This window comes from Lutra lutra, chromosome 3 (genome assembly GCF_902655055.1).
Source record: "Lutra lutra chromosome 3, mLutLut1.2, whole genome shotgun sequence".
NCBI classification, from domain to species: Eukaryota; Metazoa; Chordata; class Mammalia; order Carnivora; family Mustelidae; genus Lutra; species Lutra lutra.
Window position 1 is genome coordinate 59,888,110 of NC_062280.1, and position 21,226 is coordinate 59,909,335.

The following is a 21,226-nucleotide window of genomic DNA, read 5'->3' on the forward strand; positions in this document are numbered from 1 at the left end:
CATCCTTCCAAAGACCCAAGCTCATCTCGGGCCCCAAGTACCACACCTCTCGCTTCCCAATGTCTCCAGCATTCTCACTTTATAACCAGCTATTGAGAGGTCTTTTACCTAAACATGCATCTCCTATCCACTGCCTTTTCTCAGATGACTTTTAACACAAATTTTAGACCATCTGCTCTTTCTGTTTCTTTTACTGCAACCACTTTGACTAACATTGAAAACCACTTGGTGTATGCACACCCGCCCATCTTTGTCATATATAGGACCCACTGGATCCATCCTCTCTCTGGCAACTAAAGAATAAAACTCTGGCAACTAAAGAACAAAGCACTATTTTCTAAAATCACTTCTACTCCCTGTGAGAGAGGAGGATTTATGATTTGATCCCTTTCAGATTTATTGTCAAAATCAGATCAGGGTATGGTGCTTCTCCCCCGTGACCTTGCTGTTTTCTCACTACAGACACGGGAGACCTCTCTTCAGACATGGGACTGAGTGAAAAGTGTGTACACTGAGAGTTCTAGAATTATTATACAAGAAACCTCGGGTTCACTCCATGTCTAATTTCCTCAAGGAAGAATGTAGGCTTACAAACTTAACCTACCTTATATGTCCAGAAAAGATCATAACTCATGCCCACTTCTACCTGACAGGAATATCAAGTTTACCACTTGTATTTTCCATTCTAGTTTGCATTTCCATGAGAATTCAAGAGGGAATTGCAAAACAGAACTTTACCCTGAATTTGGAGCATGAAATAAGAAAAATTAAAATTAAGTTAAGCTTGTTTTTCCTCCATAATCTAGACCATATGTTTTTCAAAGATTCTGCGATGGATTTTGCAAAGACTCCTTCGTCCAGCACAACCAGATGTCCAAAGCAACAGATGTCCACATAAATAATAGAGCACAGTACAATGTTTGCCTTACAATGCACAAGGATAAGAAGCTCTCCAAACTTGTTGATCCCACCTCTATTCATGGTATTGGTTGCTCATTTTGACACCGGAGAAATGGAAGCATCTGCTAAAAGTACTCAACATACCTTTGGGTATGGAATATTTATTGTTCTAGGATATTGTTCATCACCATAATAGGAATAGGCAATAACTGGTATCTCTGTATCATTAAATTCTGCATATGCCAAAAATTTTCCATTAGGAGACCACCAGAGAGCATATTTTGTAGCAAGCATTTCCTCTGAAAGATAAATACAAGCATGTTAATTACAGCTATAACTTACTCTTAAGATCATTGTAAATGCTCCAAAGTATATTGTATTAGCCATTTACTGACTGAAATAATTTATTTAATGTGGATGTTACATATGCTAAAATTTGGTTATTAGAAAGGACAATCTGAGTTTAAAGAAATAGTTTAACCTTGTATTTCGTATCAAATATCAACCAGTCTTCTTAGGAATTGATATTAAATCAGAAATATAATTATTTAAGGAAAGTAATTAAACATTTCAACAATAAATAATTTTTCCTTTGGGGGCAGCTTCTAGTTTTTATAGTCACCTAAAGTAGCACAAACAAGGGGAACAGTAATTACACTACAAAGTGACATAAATGTTGGAAGTTGACTTTTTCTCCTAGGAATATTTTAAAAAACAACAACAGTTCAGTTATATATTTTTTTAATAAAGGCAAGGACTATGAGACCTTTTAACATCCAGGTAAGTCCTGGATCCTACGTGACCTGGAAAGAGGATGAAAAAAATTCACGAAAGCATCAAAAACTAGGAATATTTCCCTGCAAAATTACATAGACTGCTGTTTCATTTTGGAAGAAGGTTTATTTCTCAAGAAAAAAGAAACCTGAGGAAATGTGTTAACATAGCATCTAAGGACCATATACTTCTTGATATATAAATTATTGCTACCACTTTATAATATTTATGAAAATTAACTCTTCCAGGCAGATTATTAGATTTTGCTTTTTCAGAACAGGCACACCCTGTTCCTAACTTGGTAATCATTTCAGAAATGATTCCATTCATCTCAGTAACATACTACTCATCTCCATTTTACTAAATATATGCAATTATTTTCAATTAAAAGCCTAAAATAACAACTCTAGAAAAAGAATACAGCTTACCTTCATACACCCAGTCTGGAATTCCATTGAATATTTTATTTTCTTTTCCATTATATGTTACTTGAAAAGGTGGGTCTTCTGGTCTTTGCTTCAAATAGATATTGTTTTGATAGACGTATGCCTAGAAGGGGTAGTAAGTTAGTTAATAAGGAGAATTCCTTAAGAAATACAATGAAGTCTGTAAATTTGTATTAACTATTTACTTAATACCTGCAAAATGAGTGGTAATCCAGATGCAAAAAAGACTCACAACTAAAGTATTGCCTTAATAGGTCAGAAAACTAACCAACTCACATTAACATCAATTATGATCTTTAAAGTCTGTATCAAATAAAGCATTAAGTCTACTATTGTATTTGTTGTTTTATTACCCAAATAAGCAATTGTGTATATTAACAGAAAGTCAAATAAATCTTTGAATATTAATAGCTAGCCAGATCTAATCTTTATTTAGAGTCCTTAAATAAGAGCTTGGACAAAATTTCATGTTGTCTGAAGCTAGTCTGGGAAACTTGTGAAAACCATATTTTTCCTCAGCTTTCTGGCACAACGCATTCTGGCTGAGTATGAGGATAAAGTTTTTGACTGCGATATTTAAAGAAGTCTATCCATGAGCTTGAGATTTTGCGGAATTCTCAGATGAGTTTCAATTTATCAAAACTCTTCCCATTTTTAACCACTAAAATAGTCATGAAATTTTTTTTTTTCCTTTCAGGCAGGGAAATTTAACAAAGGCCAAAATCAAATGGCTCCTCTTTTATTTAAATGATTAAACACTTCTATAATTTAAACACTTACTAATTTACTCCCAACAGGCGACCAGCATAAATACTGAATTGGACGAGGAAGCTCATTTCTTCTTATAAACGCTCTAGAAGGAAAAAAAAAAAAAAAAAGAAAGAAAAAATAATAATAAATCTTGCTGTTCAATAAAAAAAATTTGTAAACAGAAAAAAAATATATAATAACAATGAAGGATCATCCTCTGTTTCTTCAAACCTAACAGAAAGACTGTGGTAACAGTCTTGATGGTATTAGACACATTGAGTACTAGTTGGGGTTCTTTACTAGTTACTTAAGTCACCTAACTTCTCTGGGTCTCAGTTTTCTGACCTTTATAGTGAAGTGAATTAAAGATTTATTAAAGATTTATAGGCTGTGAAAGCGGGACTGTCTCTAGACATTATCTGATGGAACTCCTTTGTTTTATAAAAAAGGAACGTGAGGTTAGAGAGATATGACTTTTTAAAATCACATGTCTGGTTCTCGGCAGACCTCTACCTAAACTCAAGTCTCTTAACCCTCAGGACGGTAAAATTTGTACACATCAGGCTGAGATGGTCGATGAAGTGCCTTCCAGCTCTCAAATGCTATAATTGTGCTGAAGTTTAATATGTACTCTTCCACATTCTCATTTACAACCCCCATCTCTGTGAATGCATATGCATTTCAAATTTTTGAAAATAAGATGCCATTTGACAATCTCCCCAGGGATCTGACTTGAAATCAGAAAAGGAAAGGAACATCTGATCTCAAGCTAAACTGAAAAACAGATCATACACTGGGCAGTATGCCTTAAGCTTGCAAAGTTCTCCACCCATGGGGAAATTTCAAATATCTTATTGGCCCCAAATCTCACTTTGATGCCTAGAGTCACCCTGCAAATACTCAATTGACTAACTTGCACTGAGGAGACTTTGTGGTTCTTCAACAAGAATGTGTTCAGATTTTCACAAGTGCTAAAGACTCATAGGATGCCATGCTCAAGTTTTGACTATTATCTTGTTGAAGATTGAGTCAATGGTTTTGTTAAGAATGCTTTCATAGAGACACAAAACCATATATAAATAGAGGAACCTGAAGAAAGACTCTTCGGCCTCCCCATTCAAAAACTAACTTCAACCGGATTTAACATATGCCTGACATTTCTACTTTTTTCATGCTTTTAAAGTTTGGACACCTGTGACTTTGAAGTAACATCTTTGGTCATGAAGCCTGAGGCCTAACAAACTGTGAGGGAAAATGGGTAGGTCAGTTCCGATGGCAAAGAGAGTAATGTCCATGGAAGAGAGAGACCTTTGGTGCTGCAGCGAGAATCCTGACTGCCAGAGGGCAGTTGACAAGCAGCAGAAGAAAGGGCCAGAATCTATTAAAAGACATAGGGCACAGGCAAAGGAATGATCCAGAAAAGAAGACATTCTTCACCTGGTTACAGTTCTGTGTCAAGCCAGGGTTCATGCTACCTTTGACATTTTAACAGTGTCTTAGGTTTCCATATGCTGTGGAATCATCTATGCAAGCGTGCAGTCAGCGCCAAGCTGAAAAATCTCAGCACACAGTCTCTTCATGACTGTCACGTCACTGCAGCTGCCATTTTCTGTTTTCTAAATAACTAACACTATGAGAGAAAGTGGAGGAGGCTGCTTACAAAGGCTGTTATCTTCTTAGTACTCCTTCCTATGCTTGAAACCAGAAGCATCTTTACTTGCTCTGTGGTAGATTTTTATAGACTCTTCAGAGGCACATACAAAACTTGGAATTAGTGCTTTGTGGTCTTGTCTTGAATCTCAGCATATTTGTCATCTGTCACTTCCTAAATTATGCTATATTTACCTGACTTAAAAAAAAACAGTCTGGAAAATTAGATAGTTGTGCAGAAAAGAGAGAAAGAAGGAAAAGAAAGAAAGAAAGAAAAAAGAAAGAAGGAAAGAAGGACTATTATTACTGAACTCACTACATAAAAACTAAATATTTAAAATGATTCTGGGCCATAAAGCTTATACAAGCCATAATTAAAATATTAGTATTGTCATCTTCTTTTGGAACTGTTTAATTTGTTGAACCTCAGCATAGATAGGACATGGAGAATTTCAAAATAACTAAAAAAAATAAAAGGAAATGTTTCAAGTCTTAAGAAATTATGCTGATCTAAGACTGAGGTTTTTACTTCACTAGTTTCAAGTTTTCTTGAAATTAGGCTTAATGCCTTAAGTTCATGTGTGTCTCTCCCACATATGCTTTTCACATAGTAGGTGTTCAACAAATACTTTTTTAATTTGGTGATGATGTGGATACAGACAAGAGAAAGACTCAGAGTACATTAAATGAGTACATTCTACTTTATGTAGCAGTTCCTATTTTTTAATTTGACTGTTTAAAGTCAGAGTTATTCTTTTCTGAATATTTAAAACAAGTAGAATTTTTTTTTAAATTTTTCTACTCTTGCTGGACAAAAGAGGAAATAGACCATAAAATTTTTCAATACCTCTTCAAGCCATATAATTATTTTTCCCTTTTATATAACAGCAATAGGATATCACATTAAGATGAATAACTAAACCTATTCATTGTCCATACTTAGAGTGATTTTTCTAAAGTGTAAATCTGATCATGTCATTTCCCATTTAAAACTCTTCAGTGATTCCCTATTGTCATCATAACAACATCTAAACTCTTCTTAATGGTTTCCTCATTATTATTTGGCCCCTGCTTCCTGGACCCAGCTCCTTCCTAACCTTAACACCACCTCTCACTAGTCAGCATGCCCTTCTTCAATTTCAACTGAACTGACCTACTTTGAGTTTCTGGAACACTCCATGCTCTCCCTTCCCTTTGGGCCTTTACACGTTATTCCTTCTGCCAGGAATTCTTTCCCTACGTCTTTTGCCTACCTACTCAGTCCTTTTTTTTTCTTTTAAATTGCAAATATTTCAAATAGTTAAACATTACAAATAAATAAAGAAAATAATTTAGGTAGATGACAACTTATCTACAACCTAAATTTAAGAAATATTTACATTTTGCAATTTTAAAAACAATTAATTTTACAACAATTAATGGATTATGTGTTTAGGTACAACTATTGCATCTCCTTCCCTTCTGCTTCCTTCCAATGAAGTAGCTACCCTCCAGAAAGTAATGTATCATTCCCATGCCTGTGTTTGTACTTTGAGCACATACGTTTACTTTCATTAGTGGGAGTTCTGAAGTAGGGAAAATAAAACTGCATTGTGTGTACAAATATAAAATATTAGTCAAATAAAAATAGGTAAATATTCCATAATGATATTTCTTTAAATTTCTTAAGTTGTATGGGTACACACATACTGTAAAGAAGTAAGAACCTGAGATCAGTAACAAGATAATGTGATAATGTTGTCTTAATTTCAAATCAGAATTTAGGTTGAAAACTATAATAGATGTAAGTAGTATGAATAAATAGACATGAAATCATGAAATTTTACCCATGATTAAGGTCATAGATGTGATATGTTGCTGTATAAGAGTATCGCCAAAGCTGTCAGAGAAAAGAGATATGAAAACAAATTACAATTCTTAAAAAGCTTATGTTAGTAATGTATCATCACAAATCACTCAACTCAAGAATCGAAATTATAAGATGACAATTTTCACAAGGCACCAGGAAGGATATGTTTCAATTCCAAAAGAGTCTTCATTTAAAGAGTTTTACTGTGGACTTTTGTGCTGTTTGTCTAAGTTCCAAAACTAATCTCAGCAGTGATTCAACCCTCACTCCATAAAAAGCATATCCGAAGACATTTCTTAATATAAAAAGCTTTTCTTTGACACACTGTCTCCTAAGAATTTTCCCTTTATGCTTTACCTTGATTGAAGTGAAACCTCTATGATCTCCATGGCCTTAAGGATTACCCTACACCTGTCTTCATTACAATGATAACCTCTAAAATTAGGTAAAGAATTTCATTCAACACAGAGTTTTGTTACAAAATGTTTGCCTTGTTCAAATATAATACTTTTAAAAAATAATAGAAATTGAAAAATAAAGAGAAGATATGTAGTTTATAATTCCTCCTAAAAAAAAAAAAAAAAAAACCTACTCTTTTTCTCATGAAGTATATTTGTCCTGTGGTTAGTGAATAATACAAGTATTATTTTGGATTTTGCTTCTTAAAAGAGCTTTCAAACTCTTGGCAAAGAAATTCCAACTGGTTGAAACATGTCTTCCTAAAGATTGCTAGTGACCAGGACCTGGTCCATTGGAAAATAATCAGCAGACAGAACAACTGGGGAGAGGAAAGTTTAACTATTCATTCTGAATATTAAGAGAGTTTTACATCTCACAATGGATATGAAAAATGGCAGTTAACCTATCTAAGAGTAATTACTTTGTCTATCTAAAAGTAATTACTAGAAGTTTAATTTGATAATAAGTTCTTTTGCTTTCTTGCAAAAAAATAATTATCTTGATGTTACATAATTAGAAAAAATAAGATAATTAACTTCCCTCTATAATTTCACTCAGGAACGAGAAATTAAGTAAGGGTAAATGGTTATGGTTTAGTATGATACTCCTACTCCAGGCTTTTGACCAGAGATTTAAACCCTCGTCCACCACTGCTTGTATATTATCTTATTTGAGGTAGTGAGTTAAATAAGCTACACCTTGATTTTCCCATTTTCAATAATAATAAACTTTCACAAGATCAAAATATGTGAGAATTAACTAATGATTTATGGAATCAAATAGATTTAGAAATACAAGTATAATTCTCCCATTTCTGACAAATATCAGTGCCCCAAAATGCAGCACACCCCCCACCCTGCAGGAAAGTAGTTTCTATTACTGGATGATAGCCAGATAAGAACACCAAATTCTGAATATTTGTATATGTTTCAGTTATGTTTTGGGGACTCGTCGAGAATCCACATTAACTTCTTGAATATTTAGATATAAAAATGTACTCTTACTTCCTCTCACTTTTATAAGCCAAACTGTGGATTAGTAAGAGATATAGACAGATATACCCAAATTAAATAGTCCATACCTTTGAATAATCGCTTTCTAGATATGCAAATTGCCGATCAGGTGATAAGCCATAAATTGAAGCATTCACACTTTTCTGAAATTATAAAGAAGTTGATCAGAATACAGAAAAAAAAATACCCAGACCCATGTAAATGTGTATTTTTAAAAGGATATAATATAACTGATATACTCCTACGTACATATGCTTTCAATGTAATTTTTAAAAACGTTTACATGGTACTTACTGTATACAAAGACATTTATTGAACACTATGGGAGGACGATGTGAGAAATAGGACATACTCTGTGATTTCTAGACGCTTAAGATGTTAAACTTGAAAATAAGTAATGTATTGCAAATTAGAAAGTTCTGTTAAAGAGATACAAATACAGCATTGCAAAAGTATTAAAAAAAGAAGCATTTAAATCCAAATGAGAGGACTATTGATTGCACAGAGGAGGACAGTATTATCTGAGCTTGATTTTAAAACATTAGCAGGCTTCTGAGGGTGGAGAAAGCAGGAGGTTTGAGAGCCGAGGGGAGAGAACAGCATGCACCTACATTTCCTCACTCTTGTTTATTGAGCATGTAATCCTTGTTAGGCGCCATCCGACCATATTCAAATGTTACATCACTTACCTCTTACAGTAACCCAGAGAGGGATTATTCTTCCTACTCTTTAGAGAGAGAAAAATGAGACACACCGTGGCTGGTATAGTGAGGAATCTTATGTAATTTTCCATAACTAGGGAATTGAAAGAACCCGGATGGGAGCCTTGGTTTGCCTCTTGTAAGGACTGAGTTCTTGACACTTGTTTCTTGCTACACTTTTTCCACAGAGAAATAAAGATGCTAGGTGATTGAGAGGAGGCAAGGGCAGTTGTCTAGTGTGACTAGAAAAAAGAATTTGAGAATTTAGTGGGAGATGGAGCCAAGAAGGCAGGTCGGGTCCAGATCAAGTGCTGAGAATTTGGACTCTGGTCCTTGATCAGTGAAGAGATGGCAAAGCTTTTGTGGAGGAAGGAGTTGCTGGATACATACCATGGTGGCATTACTCAAAATGGTATATGATTCTCCTGTTTCAATATTGTAATATACTATATCATTATCTGTAGACTGATGAAGATACTCTTGTCCTTTAAACAAGAAGGAAAACAAACTTGAAATGATCTCCCTTTATAGGAAATACATTTACAAGAAAGAGAAACCTCTCTTATTTCACAGATTTACTTTGTTTTTCTTCCCTGTCCAGGGCATTGCTTTGTCAGATTTAAAATAAGAAGTTGACAGTGGAAGGGAGGAGGGAATGCTCTTTTCTATTCTCCACAAAAATGTCATGTTTACCAGTAGCTGCCCTATTATGACCAGCCCAGGGTGCTTGGGAATAAAATTTTCTCTGTGTTACAAAGAAGATAAACTAGTTTAAAATGATATGTTTGTTTTGCAACAACAAAAAATACAGTACATTTGGACTGTGTTTGATTTAGTTTAAAACCCATTTGATGTTCATTTTATTTCCTGAAGAGAAAAATTAAAATATCCAAATTTATTTCGTTGTACTTAGATATAAACTACAATGTCATGGACAACTTAGTCGACCTTACCATTTGTTTGATTAGACTTATTTGGCAATGTCTTATTTTGGAAACTTATATGAAAATATCCATGTTATGGCCCGGGAAAGATTTTTTGGTCAGGGTGGGATTTGTCCATTTTTCAGATTATCCAGATTGACAATGGAAGTTCTCTTTTGGTAAAATTCTTATGACCTCTCCTAAATAGGTGCATGTCTCCCATTCTGAAGAACAATACAACACGCTCAGATCATTCTAGCAATGCACTCTCAACTCCTACTTTCTTGTCGAAACTCCAACTGGCATCCCTACTATTGGGTAAATGCAGTCCAAATGGTTCTGTCAAAGGTGTTTGGTGGCCATTTGACCTATCTAAGTAACTGCTCTTTCTTTTCATTTCAACTGATGTAGCTTCGGTTACCATAAAGATGTGTTGGCACTAAAAATAAAAAACAAAAAACACATATATTTTTTAAAACCTCCAAAGGTAAATAAGTAATTCACTTACCTGAAATCCAGTTTGGAAAAAATGTTTTATAGGTAAATGTCCCATTTAAAATATCCTTCAGTGTGAGTGCTCTTGTTGTACTTCCTTCAGAGTTGTGAACTTTGGGAGAAATGGAAACATTATTACAAAAAAGATGATTAATAACTTAAATAAATCCTGAGTCTGACTCTCATTTGTTCTGTCTCATATAATGAAAAGCCTGTCCGGGCACCTGGATGGCTCAGTGGGTTGAGCTACTGACCCTTGGTTTCGGCTCAGGTCATGATTTCAGAGTTGTGAGATCAAACCCCAAGTGGGGCTCTATGTTGAGTGTAAAGCCTGCATAAGATTCTCTCTGCCCCTCCCCCTCCTGCTTGAGGAGAGCATGACTGCTCTCTCTCTCAAAAAAAAAAAAAAAAAGAGAGAGAGAGAAAGAAAGGAGAAAAAGAAAAGAAAATATTTGCCTTTGGTAAACACTTGTTTAACTCCCGTCTTAGGATCTATGAGTGTTATCTCCTTGATGGACAGGCTAATGAAGACTTAGAGAGGCAGTTTGCTTGCTTGGAAGGACTATGAGGACATCTAAGAGGGCCATGCTGAGCAGCCGGGATGCTATTCAGGCAATGCAGAGTTGTCAGAGGTTTTTAAAAAAGGATGAGATGATGATCCAACAACTCTAAACCTTGCAAAGCTGGGATTGCAGACTAGCCTAAAAACCTAGTCTTTTAAGCAGTTCATTGTATTTTGTCATAGATACTTGACTTGGATTACTACCGATTTATAAACAACATATTTTAGTATCTCCTTCAGTCAGAAGCGATCAGCCCAAATCTGTACCTCCAGACATCTCAAGAGAGGAAGCATGAATGAACCTAGATAATTTCTTATCCTGACTGGGATTTTTATAAAGAGAAAGTGGGGCAGAAGAAACAACAACAACAACAACAACAGAACAAAACAGAAAAGCCACATCATCTATACAGATGATCTTAAAGATTCTAGAAGTAGAGGTTTGCCATATAAAACCTCACCTAAGGTAGCTCATAAACCACAAGCAAATTTCACCTATATTTGAATCTTCCAAAACAATTGTGTTTTTCAAACATGACTCTATTCTCAGAACACATTCATTATAGAGCTCCTAAACAGTCAGATACGCCAGATGGATAGTATGGCAACCAACTTCCAATCCTCCTTCATATCCATATTGCCATTCTCCATCCCTCCCACCCTACCCCTTCTCTAGGCCATCACTTACAGAACCAAAACTTAGAAAAATGTCCTATACCTTGAATAGCTTTTGTGAATCTGGTATTTGCCCATGCAAAAATAAAACTGTCGAAGATGAGAGCTATAACTTTATCCTCCTGTTAAACTCTCTCACAGCTTTCCATAACTCTTGGAATAAAAACCAAAAATGTTTGTCCAAACTGTAGACCCTAGCTGGTTTAGGATGGCCCTCCTGTCCTTTCTTGCCTCTCTCTCATTTCTTTTTAGAGTCCAAACATACTGGGTTTTCTGTTCTTCAGATACTCATTTCTTTCTCCAGGGCTGCTTCTCCTTTTTGCCATGTTCTCCCCTCTCATTGCTTCTATTCAGGCTCTAATGTTTAATATAAGGTCACTTCTCTGGGAAACTCCTTCTGACCCCCTGGTTTAGATCTGGTTCCCTTGTTATATGTTACCACAGATCATGTTCTTTTTAAAAAAAAAAAAAAAGCATTTGTCTTGATTTGTAATCTTTATGTATTTGAGTGATTGTTTTATTAATATTTTTCCACCTTCCACTGTATCCTCAAAATAGTTATCATAAACCAGGGACCATGTCTAGTCTTGCTCACCATCACATCCCTAGAATCTACAACATAATGAATTTTTAATTGATGGTTGTTGAATGAATGAACACATGAAATGAAGAATGGGTGGATGGATGAATGAATGAATGGTTGGATGAGATTTATGCCCTCTTTTTTACAGGATCATTCTACTACTAATATCCTATAGGGCTTTGATAAGTCAATCTCTGGCTTCACAGCTTGCTTACCTGTAATATTATAAAGGACTGGACTAGAAAATGGTCATAATACTTCCAGTCCTACCACACTAGCTTTTGAAATTCGAGACTCAGCATGCTTTATAAGCTTGCAATTACATAAATGTACAACCATGTGATAAGAGTGAATTGACCACCTGGATAATACATCTTCTGCTATTTTAACTGATTCATATTGATGTATATATGCTCCATATGCTTAATTAGGACCCTGAATTATTTTCTTCATTTACTAAAAATTATTCTGGTAGCTATAAGAATGCAGGTGGCTGGTAAGCCCTTTTGCAACTAGACACTAAATAATAACATTAAGTTATTCTATTTTTTAAGATATTCATCTTCTTCTCTTTAATTCTAAGTAAGGTTGTACATGTCATACCATTATTCATAATAAAAGTTCTTTCTTTAATTAAATGGTCTTGTGTAAAATTTATATCACTGATTTTATAATTGCTATTCAATGAATAAAAGACCATTTTACTATAATAACATTAGAAGACTTGTGAAGTATTTTAATTAAATTTTACTTACGTCTTCTAAAAGAAATTGCAATCTGTTTCTAATACAGTTAAAGGGAAATTCTAACACTGTTTGCAGTGGAAATTACTTTCCTTTTTGAGGTACTTTTAATTTATGTCTACATAGTCCTAAACATACAGATGAAAAATTTTCAATTTAGTGAATCCCTTTATGGTGAATACCAAAAAATTCCTAGATAATTGTTTTTTAGAGAACTTTTTTGATATCCAAATCAATAAATAAATATAACCTTGGAGGCTTATTTATTTGCTTTTGTTTATTTACTTTTTTGTCTAGCGTTAAGTTATGCTTTGATTATGGTGAATGACTTACATACTAGATCTTTCTCTTTAAATATCCTTGCATGTAATTTTCCTTACTTGCAATTATGATTAATTGAGAAATTCATAGCAGTTAATCTTCATTTCTCTAGAAAGTTAAATTAAATGAGCTAATTGAAATGAAACACTTAGCTCTATGCTTGGCACATGGTAACCAGTGAATAAATGTCAGCTTTTGCTATTATCATAACTTATCAGTATTCTTTCCATATTTTTTCCTTTTTAAAAAATCTGAGTATAGTTGATATACAATGTTACATTAGTTTCAGGTGTACAACATAGTGATTCAACAAGTTTATACATTCATTATGCTATGTTCACCACAAGCGTAGCTACCATCTGTCCCCATACCTCGCTATTACAATTTCACTTCGTTCCTTATGCTGTGCCTTTTACTCCTGTGACTTATTCATTCTATAACTGGAAGCTTGTATCTCCCACTCCCTTTCACCCATTTTGCCCAACTCCTACCAAATATTCTTGATCAGTGTTTCCCACTCATTTGACCACTAGAAATGTTTTTGTTTTTAAATATGTAATAAAATCACAGTAAGGGGAGGGGTGCCTGAGTGGCTCAGTCAGTTAAGCATCTGCTTAACCCAGGGTCCTGGGATTGAGCCCCGAGTCGGGCTCCCTGCTCAGTAGGGAGCCTGTTTCTCCCTCTTCCTCTGCCTGCTGCTCTCCCTGCTTGTGGATGCTCTCTCTCAAATAAATAAATAAAATCTTTTTAAAAAATAATAAAATAAAATCACAGTAAGGGAAATGCTGTTTCTGATTAGACTATTAGTATATATAATTACTATCATGATATTCATCAGTTGGGCTTGAACATTTTGGTCATCTTCTGGCTCCGTAAATGAAAATACCACAATTATGATCATAAATAGACTTAGTACTAATATCACATATATGGATACACGAAATTTGTTAAAAAGCTAGATTTCAAATTATTTTTAGAATACCTACTCATTTTCCTCTTCATATCATTAACAAACATGCTGATCCTTGTCAGAATTCTCAAAAAGATTTTAGGGATTTGTTACGTACACTGTCAGAACTTCTAATGCAGATTATCCAGGAAAGTTACATGAATGTGTATTTAGTATTACTTCCTAGTTAGTCATTTATTTTAAATGGGTGCCTAGTAGCTATAAATGCCAATGATCTATATATAGAACTTAGCATATGTCCTGTTATGACTCAAAATATCTGAAAAGCAATTTTAAACATGTATTAATTATACTACTGATTACTATAATGATAATAAGCTCCACCAACACCCAAGAAGAGATGAGTGGAGGCACAAAAAACATATCCAGAGGAGCCAACTATACTGATGTGGAAATAAGTAAAGTTCATGGCATAGCTTTAGGGTAGGCAATTACTCTCAACCTCACCTGTGCTGTAGCCAGGGCTTGGAAAGTGTGATTATGCCAGAGCCAGGCTGGGATTAGAGTAATACCAAATCAAATGGGAAGAATATAAATTTAGGCATTCTTTTCTTTCTCCTGGAAATGACTAAGTGTTCATCAATGCAATGGAGTAACATATCTGTTCTGAGAAGTTGCATTAGATCACATATTATGAGTTATCAAACATGAAGTTTACTCAGAATTTCCAATCCAAGATTTGATTCTGATTCTCTGCACATTTAGAAAGACCATAAACATAATTATGTTTCACTACACTATAGTGTTAAACCCTATATTAGCTACCAGCAGAAAATGACCTTCCATTGGCCTCTATGAAAATGCCATTGGGTTATTGCTACTCAGTACTTTCCTAAATTTATTGTACATGAACCGTTTTCATCTCTATATTTATGCAAGCTGCATGAGGCATTAGGTCTTTACCTATGACAGTAGTCTGTATTTGGTTTTTCTGACTATTATATGCCCAGTAGCCAAGACACTGCTTGACATAGAGTGGGAGCATGATAAATGTTTGTTGAATCAAGAAATAAATCAACTGAACAGATTTTATGTTAACTTACTTTCATTAATTCTCCCACAAAAATATGCCTGCCCTTACTCTTTACCTACGTCCATGTTGTGAATTTCATATATATGGTCTTCTACCTGGACATGTCTTCATTTACAGAATGTGTAAAAAAAAAAAAATTAGTCCTTGGAGTCACTTGGAGTGTTTTTGAAAAACAGATTCCTAGCTTTTATCTCAAACGTATTGTTTTGGAATCCTCTTGGACCCTTGAGACCCTGATAGCTTTTATTTTTACCAATACCCCCAGTTGATGATTCTGCAATTTAGTGATTTCATTGAATCTACTTGATTCAGTGAACTCTTATGCCTATCAGTGAAATCTCTCTTTGCCTATAAAATCCTGGTACATGGGTGGGGTTGGCCTCCATACCAATCCACAGACACCCTATAACCAAGTGTCGATCATGGCTTTCAAGGGATGTTAATGGTCTTCCTTAACATTTTTGCCCCTATTTAGTCCTCTTGCTCATTGTTTTGAGGCTCTGTCCAAATGGACTCTTCTTTAGGTATATTCCTTCTGCCGATCCTTGAAGAATGGAGAAAAGGTAAGGAGACTGATTCTGCCCCAGATTAGATTAAAGGAAGATTGCAGGGAAAGCAGAGAGGTCATTGTTGTCTAGTGGTTTAATGTGTGTAAGTCCGTGTAAAGGGCCACTCCATGGCATCAATCACACTAAACAAGTTCCAGTCACTTGAAAAATATTCCACTAATAGTTATGGAATAAATAAATAGATTTCCATGCCCTTTTCCAAATAATGTTTTAATTTGAAACATAATCTTCCAATTGTTTTGGAAGTTTAGTTTTGACATGCATAATTTTTTAACTTTAAATAACTGAGCAGAAGCACAAATGAATTCTGAAAGTATATCTCTCTTCTACACGTAACTGACATTCACTTGATTAATACCGAATTCCTGACAGTGCCCTTAAATTCAATTTGGCCCCTTTAGCACAAGTTACTCATACACTGCCAAAACACTCTAATGAACTGTACTTTAATCATTTGCATTTTCAACTTATTAAAAGAATGCTGAAAATTATTTCAATTACAAATCCAAGAAATTACAATTCACAGAAATGATTCATAAGTAGTGATTCACTATTTTCTTTTTTTTTTTTATCATTTTTTTAATTTATTTTCAGCATAACAGTATTCATTGTTTCTGCACCACACCCAGTGCTCCATGCAGTCCGTGCCCTCTCTAATACCCACCACCTGGTTCCCCCAACCTCCCACCCCCCCACCTCTTCAAACCCTTCAGATTGTTTTTCAGAGTCCATAGTCTCTCATTGTTCACCTCCCCTTCCAATTTCCCCCAACTGCCCCCTCCTAACTCCCCATGTCCTCCATGCTATCTGTCATGCTCCACAAATAAGTGAAACCATATGATAATTGACTCTCTCTGCTTGACTTATTTCACTCAGCATAATCTCTTCCAGTCCCGTCCATGTTGCTACAAAAGTTGGGTATTCATCCTTTCTGATGGAGGCATAATACTCCATAGTGTATATGGACCACATCTTCCTTATCCATTCATCCTTTGAAGGGCATCCTGGTTCCCTCCACAGCTTGGCAACCGTGGACATTGCTGCTATAAACATTGGGGTACAGATGGCCCTTCTTTTCACTACATCTGTATCTTTGGGGTAAATACCCAGTAGTGCAATTGCAGGGTCATAGGGAAGTTCTATTTTTAATTTCTTGAGGAATCTCCACACTGTTCTCCAAAGAGGCTGCACCAACTTGCATTCCCACCAACAGTGTAAGAGGGTTCCCCTTTCTCCACATCCCCTCCAACACATGTTGTTTCCTGTCTTGCTAATTTTGGCCATTCTAACTGGTGTAAGGTGATATCTCAATGTGGTTTTAATTTGAATCTCCCTGATGGCTAGTGATGATGAACATTTTTTCATGTGTCTGATAGCCATTTGTACAGGAAAAAAATATACAGTGGAAAAAAGACAGTCTCTTCAATAAATGGTGCTGGGAAAACTGGGTAGCTATATGTAGAAGAATGAAACTCTACCATTCTCTTACACCATACACAAAGGTAAACTCAAAATGGATAAAAGACCTCAACATGAGACAGGAATCCATCAGAATCCTAGAGGAGAACATAGGCAGTAATCTCTTCGATATCAGCCACAGCAACTTCTTTCAAGATATGTCTCCAAAGGCAAAGGAAACAAAAGCCAAAATAAACTTTTGGGACTTCATCAAAATCAAAAGCTTCTGCACAGCAAAGAAAACAGTCAAGAAAACAAAGAGGCAACCCACGGAATGGGAGAAGATATTTGCAAATGACAGTACAGACAAAAGATTGATATCCAGGATCTATAAAGAACTCCTCAAATTCAACACACACAAAACAGATAATCATATCAAAAAAATGGGCAGAAGATATGAACAGACACTTCTCCAATGAAGACATACAAATGGCTATCAGACATGTGATTCACTATTTTCTGAACTCTTTCTTAAAACTTTGTCTATTCATTATTAAAATTGTTTTTATTTCTATCATTTAATTTTCCAGTCCTGAAAAATAACATCAGCTGACATCTGATGTTAGCTCTAATATCCATCATAAACTAAACGAGAAAATATGGTTTATTAAGTGGGGCACACAAATAACTGGCAGGTCATTTTGTTTTCACTCTCAAACTTGGTTTGGAAAAAAAAAAAAAACAACAACAAACTTGGTTTGGAAGCGATGCTTACGAGCCACCTCAGAGAAGGTGATAGAGCTCCCAGGCACACCACACCTGTGCTTCTGTGGGCTCCACAGAGATGCTGTCTGGGAGAAGCTGTGAACTCCAGCCATCTCATCACATGGAGTGACTGCCACAAGCGCAAGTGTAGAAAATACTAGGGTGTGAGATATACTGCTTACAAACTAATATTATATTTCAGCAAAGGCTGACAACTCTGAAAAAAAAAAATAGATCCGAGGCATCTTTAGATCAGTAATAATTTACTGAGTTCTTATAAGTAACAAGCACGCTACACAGACCAGTCCCGTTAAATACTCACAGCAACTCATGGGCATAGGTATTTTCATCAACGCCATTTTACGGAGTAGGAAGTGGAAATCAGAGAAGTAAAGTAACTTGCCTAATACGTAACAGAGATGGAGTTTAAATCTACTCCATCTGATCTTAGAGGTTGGCCTTTTATCACTATATTGTGATTTAAAGTGAAAGCACACATCAAAACAAAAACAGAAGAAGAAAACAAACACAGAAGGTCAAGAACCAAGCAACACGCAAGAGGTTAGGATAATTACACCTCAAAATGTAGGTTAAGAGAAAATGAGGCAATTGGAGATTCATCAAAGCAAAGAGGTGACTGAAGAATGTAATATCTCCCAGTTTCTGAAAGCATTTTCCATGGTTCTTTCTACAAATAACAGTGTACAACATAAGTCAAAGGAATTGTCAGGTTTTTTAAAGTCCATTTGTGTATTATGTGACTGTTGTGTTATGTTATTTTATTTTATTTTTAAAGGTTTTATTTATTTATTTGTCAGAAAGAGAGAGAGAGAGAGGACAAGCAGGGGGGGAACAGCAGGCAGAGGGAGAAGCAGTCTCCCTGCTGAGCAAGAACCCCTGCCCCGACGATGTGGGACTCGATCCCAGAACCCTGGGATCATCACCTGAGCTGAAGGCAGATGCTTAACCGACTGAGTCACCCGGGTGTCCTGTGCTATGTTATTTTGATTTTGGCATTTTTTCAAAATCTCTAAAGCTTTGAAGATGAGCAGATATGGTCAACGTAATGCATAAGAACAGGAGCAGTAGATCATTTGGGTGACCCTGAAGGTGAAAGCAAATCTTGTCTATTTTTGAAGGCTCACTCAGTCTCCTTTGCCAGCTCAGTTTCCTCTAGTCTCTACTTTGGATTTTGGTGTGGCTCATATTGGTGTTCTTGAGGTCTGGAGAAGAACCACTTTCCTCAGCCATTTCACTCTCCCAGGATTTCTATTACATACCCTTTGGCTGACTCTCCTCCACCATCGCTGACCCCCACTGGATTTCTTCTCTGGATTTCAGACCTATCTATTAAACCTCCTCCTTAACATCTCTGCTTGCACACCTCTTGGGCATTTCAAAATCAGTATGTTGAAAGCTAAGACTAAAAGAATTCCATGCTGTCCCTCCAGACTTCTCTAAGTTAATGGCACTATCATCCATATAGTTCCTCAACTCAAATACCTGGGAGTTATCCTTGACCCCCCTCATGCCTTACTGCCTTTGCCCAATACCCAAGACCCAAATCAGTCTCCAAAATCTCTCTCTACTCTGTCTGCTTTTCTTCATTTCTATTGCACCCCAAGACCAAGCCATGTCTCACTAGGTAGACTATAATGGATGTCTAATTGCTCCACCTACAACTTCATTCCTGGTATTTCATTCAGGTTTTGATTTATATTTTCTTAATGACTAATAATGCCAAATATCTTTTCTTGTGCTTATTGGTCATTTGTATACCTTTTATACCTTTGTATGCCTTCTTTTGAGGGGGATGTCTATCCTTTTGTCCATTTATAAATTGGGTTATTTGCTTTTTTATTATTGATTTTATTTTTGATTATATATTCTAGATGCAAGTCCCTTATCAGATATATGATTTGCAAACATTTTTTTCCCATTTTGTGGGTATTCCTTTCACTTATTTGATGGTATCCTTTGTAAACCCAAAGCATTGAATTTCAATGAAGTTCAATGTATGTACATTTTCTTTTATTGCTTGTGCTATTGGTCATATCTAAAAAACTGACTACCCAAGAACATGAATATTCATTACTATGTTTTAAGACTTTAGTAGATTGAGGGACACTTTTATAGATTAGGGGTACTTCAGTAGGTTAAGTGTCTGCCTTCGGCTCAGGTCATGATCCTGGAGTCCCGGGAGCTAGCCCCACATTGGGATCTCTGCTCAGCGGGAAGTCTGCTTCTCCCTTTGCCCCTCACCCCACTCATGTTCTCTCTTTCTCTCAAATAAATAAAAAAAAAATCTTTAAAAAACACTTTTATAGATTTAGCTCTTACATTTAAGTCTGATCCATTTTGAGTGAATTTTTATGTATTGTGTGAGGAAGGAAGTCTAGCATGGCTTTTGTTGTTGTTGTTGTTGTTGTCGTCATTGCTTTTGGGTGTGGATATCTAGTTGTCCTAAAACCATTTGTTGAAAATACTTTCCCCATTAAATTGTTATGGCACCCTTACAAAAAAAAAAATCTATGAAATATATATATATATATATATATATATATATATATATATATATATGGCTTTAGTTTTGGACTCTAAATTGTATTCCATTAATCTATATGTGTATCCTTATGCAGACACCACACTATTTTGATTATGTAAGTTTTGAAATAAGCAAGTGTGATTCCTCCAACTTTGTTCTTTTTCAAGATAGCTATTCTGGGTCCTTTTCATTTCTACATGAATTTTAGGTTCAGCTTGTCAATTTCTGCAAGTTATTTGGGATTTGGGTAAGAATAACATTTAAGAATTATAGTTAGCTGTAGGTAAATTTAGGGAATACTGGCATCTTAAAAATATTTAGTTTTCTGATTATTAAGTTTATGTAGGATGTTTTTCTGTTATATCTTTTTGTATTGTTTATGGCTAATGTATAGAAATGCAATCGGTTTTTGGAGGGGTTTGGTATTTATTTATTTATTTTTGTTTTGTTTTTGTAATTGATTTTTATATATTGATTTTGTGTCTTGTAACTTTTCTAAAGTTGTTATTAGTTTGAATAGTTTTTTGGTGAATTCTCTGAGATTTTCTATAAACCAGATTATGTCATCTGCAAATAGGAATAGTTTTACTTCTTCCTTTCCAGTCTGGGTACTTTTTATTTCTTCTTCTGACTTAATTTCCCTGGTACAACCACCAAAAAATATTGAACAGAAGTTGTTGAGAGCAGAAATGTTGTGTTGTTCTCAATATTAGGGGGAAAGCACTGTATCTTTTATCACTGTGATGTAGCTATAAGTTTTTTATAGACATCCTTTATCAAATAGAGGAAATTCCTCCTATTTTTAGTCTCCTGAGTGTTTTTATAATGGAGGGGTGCTAGATTTTGTTAAATTCTTTTTCTGTGTCTATTGAGATAATCATGTGGTTTTTGTCCTTTTTTTCTATTAATGAAGTTTATTATAGTAATTGATTTTTGGATGTTAAACCAATCTTGTATTCTTTCGATAAAGTAAACATGGTAATGATATACAATCCTTTAGATGTTGCTGAATTCAGTTTGCTAGTATTTTCTTGAGGACTTTTTCATCTATTTTCATAAGATATATTGTTCTGTAATTTTTTTCTTGTGACATGTTTGTAGC

At 35.1% G+C, this 21,226-nt stretch overlaps 1 protein-coding gene across 1 annotated transcript in view; it reads right to left on the reverse strand.

Moving 5' to 3' along the window:
- FAP (fibroblast activation protein alpha) overlaps nt 1-21,226 on the reverse strand; it is a 74,790-nt gene that overhangs the window by 45,275 nt on the left and 8,289 nt on the right. Inside the window, 7 exon segments of the mRNA XM_047722423.1 lie at nt 1,045-1,199; nt 2,103-2,223; nt 2,901-2,973; nt 6,347-6,399; nt 7,910-7,984; nt 8,933-9,027; nt 9,974-10,072. Coding sequence (XP_047578379.1) covers nt 1,045-1,199; nt 2,103-2,223; nt 2,901-2,973; nt 6,347-6,399; nt 7,910-7,984; nt 8,933-9,027; nt 9,974-10,072 — 671 coding nt within the window.